Source organism: Orycteropus afer, unplaced genomic scaffold (assembly GCF_000298275.1).
Source record: "Orycteropus afer afer isolate SDZICR_OR568_19922 unplaced genomic scaffold, OryAfe1.0 scaffold00018, whole genome shotgun sequence".
Lineage (NCBI taxonomy): Eukaryota > Metazoa > Chordata > Mammalia > Tubulidentata > Orycteropodidae > Orycteropus > Orycteropus afer.
Genome location: NW_006921605.1, coordinates 20379664 through 20382703, shown reverse-complemented (window position 1 = coordinate 20382703; position 3040 = coordinate 20379664). Strand labels below are relative to the sequence as shown.

The window sequence follows — 3040 nt, the reverse complement described above, 5'->3', positions numbered from 1 at the left end:
GACTGCCACATCTTTCTCCCACAGAGTGGCTGGTGGGTTTAAACTGCTGACCTTTCAGTTAGCAGCCGTGTGCTTAACCACTGACATACCAGGCCTCCTTTCTCTGCATCTTCCAAAGCTGAAATCAATATGTGACTTGGCCTAGGCTCTTCTCTGGAGGCTCTGAGGAAAATCTTCCCCCAAACTCATTCATGTTGTCAACAGAACTCATTTCCTTGAGGCCTCTATTTCCTTGCTAGTTGTAAACCAGGAGCCTCTCTCAGCCCCTTACGACTACCTATGTTCTCAGTCATGTTACCCTTCCGTGTTCAGACAAGCAATGGCAGGTTGGATCCTTCTCTGTGTTAAGAGCTCCTGTGATTAGGCTGAGCCTACTCAAATAATCCAGGATAATTTCCCCATCTTAATCATATTGTTATCATTGTTTGGTGCTGGCAAGTCAGTTCTGACCCCCAGGGGCCCCTTACACAATAGAATGAAATGCTTCCAGGTCCTGCACCATCCTCACAATCATTGCTATGTCTGAGGCCATTGTTGCAGCCACTGTGTCAGTCCTTCCTGTGGAGGGTCTTCATCGTTTTCACAGATCCTCTACTTTATCAAGCATCCTTCTCCAGAGACTAGCACCTCCTGATAACTTGTCCGAAATATGTGACATGAAGTCTGGCCATCCTCATTTCTGGCTGTATTTCTTCCAAAACAGATTTGTTCTTTCTGGCAGTCCATAGTACATGCAATATTCTTCACCAACACCACAATTCAAATGCATCAGTTCTTCTTCAGTCTTCCATAGTCATTATCCAGCATTGACATGCATATGAGGCTATTGAAAATAACTCTTTTCAAATGGCTTAGGTCAGATGCACCTTAGTCCTCAGAGTAACATCTTTGCTTTTTAACACTTTAAAGAGGTCTTTTGCAGCAGATCTGCCCAATGCAATACGTCATTTAATTTCTTGACTGCTGATTCCATGAGTGTTGATTATAGATTCAAGTAAAATGAAATCCTTCACAACTTCAATCTTTTCTCTATTTATCATGATGTTGCTTATTTGTCCAGTTGTGAGGAATTTTGTCTTCTTTATGTTGAGGTGCAATCCATACTGAAGACTGTAGTCTTTGATTTTCATCAGTAAGTGCTTCAAGTCCTCTTCACTATCAGCAAGCAGGGTTGTGTCATCTGCATATCAAAGGTTGTTAATGAGTCTTCCTTCAATTCTAGTGCCATATTCTTCTTTATATAGTCCAGCCTCTCAGATTATTTTGCTCAGTATACACACTGAATAAGTATAGTGAAAGGATATATCCCTGATTTTAAAACATGCAGTATCACCTTGCTCTGTTTGGTCTATCTACAGGTTCCAGAAGAGCACAATTAAGTGTTCTGGAATTTCATTCTTTGAAATGTTCTTTGTAATTTGTTAGGATCCACACAATCAAATGACTTTGCATAGTCAATAAAACACAGGTAAACTTTCTGATTTTCTCTGCTTCCAGCCAAGATCCATCTGACATTAGCAGTGATATCCCTCATTCCACATCATCTTCTGAATCCAGCTTGAATTTCTGGAAATTCTCTGTCAATATACTGCTGCAACAATATTTTAATTATCTTCTGCAAAGTTTTACTTATGTGTGATATCAGTGATATTGTTTGATAGTTTCTGCAATCTATTAGATCACTTTTCTTTAGAATGGATACATAGATGGGTCTCTTCCAGTCAGTTGACCAGATAGCTGTCTTCCAAATTTCTTGGCATAAATGAGTGAACATTTCTAGCATTGCATCCATTCATTGAAACATCTCAATTGGTATTCCATCAATTCCTTAATTACCCTATCTGAAAAATACTTTTTGCTACACAACGTCGCATATTCACAGGTTCCAGGTCTTAAGGTGTGGACATCTAAAGGAGGCCAATCCATCTACAACATTTGGTTTTCCACCAATTAGTTTATTCCAGTTTAGATCCCATGGAAAAACACTCTCCTTTATAAGAAATGTCCTACAAAGTTCTCATTTTTCCCTCAATACTTTTTTAGAACATGATCCCCAATCAACTATTTTGTCTGCCAGTGTTCCATTAGCACATGTATTCTTCTTGAATGGCTGTGTTTAACTTAACTTGCTAACTTAATTCCATTTCCCCAGCCTTCAAAGATGCCTACAACTTCTTTTACAAGGATAAAACTGGCTGTATTGATTTACATGGAATGACGTGCACTTTAGCCAAGTTAGGAATGAATCTGACCAAACTTGATATCTATAATGAATTGAAATGTGCTGATATTGACCGTGAGTATTTTTAGTTTTCATTATTTTTACCATAAAACTTTTAGTGAAAATATCTTTTTCTGTTAGTGGCTTAAAAATATGAGAAATAAATCTTACTTATTACTTGCCAAAAGTATATGTATCTGTGTTTCCCTTTAATGAGAGGGTATGTGAGGTATGTGTGTGAGTTATGAAATCAAATTAATGCTAGAAAGAGAACTATTCTTTGAAAATCCCTCTGTGAAACCAAAGATCACTGCCACATTTCAATGTAACATTAATGCTACCTGTCATCACGTGCATTTTGGACAGTGCCTTGAAAAACATATACAAAGGCATAGATCATTTTTAAAATGACAGGTTACCAAAAAAAAAACCAAGCTCTTCCTTTCTGTTTGAATCATATGGTACAAATCTTTTTTCCATCATTAGGGCCCACCTATATTGAATATTGGAGGAACCCTGGTGGTACAGTGGTTACATGCTCAGCTGCTAACCAGAAAATTGGCAGTTGAAACCAATAAGCCACTCCACAGGAGAAATATCTGCTTCTGTATAGATTTATAGTTTTGGAAACCCTATGGGCAGTTCTATTCTGTCCTACAGGGTTGCTGTGAGTTGGAATCAACTCTGCAGCAGTGGATATATTGAATTTTAAATGCCACGGCGTTCTTGTTGGTATTTTTAAAGTTTTATATATATATATATATATATATATATATATATATATATAATGAATATATAGGAGCTCTGGTGGTGTAGTGC

The 3040-nt window shown here is 37.7% G+C and overlaps 1 protein-coding gene across 1 annotated transcript in view; it reads left to right on the top strand.

Annotated features, from left to right (window-relative positions):
- The window catches only part of EFCAB3 (EF-hand calcium binding domain 3), a 31839-nt gene that overhangs the window by 8138 nt on the left and 20661 nt on the right, over positions 1–3040 (top strand). Inside the window, exon 3 of the mRNA XM_007959752.1 lies at positions 2153–2296. Coding sequence (XP_007957943.1) covers positions 2153–2296 — 144 coding nt within the window. The remainder of the gene's footprint in view (positions 1–2152; positions 2297–3040) is intronic.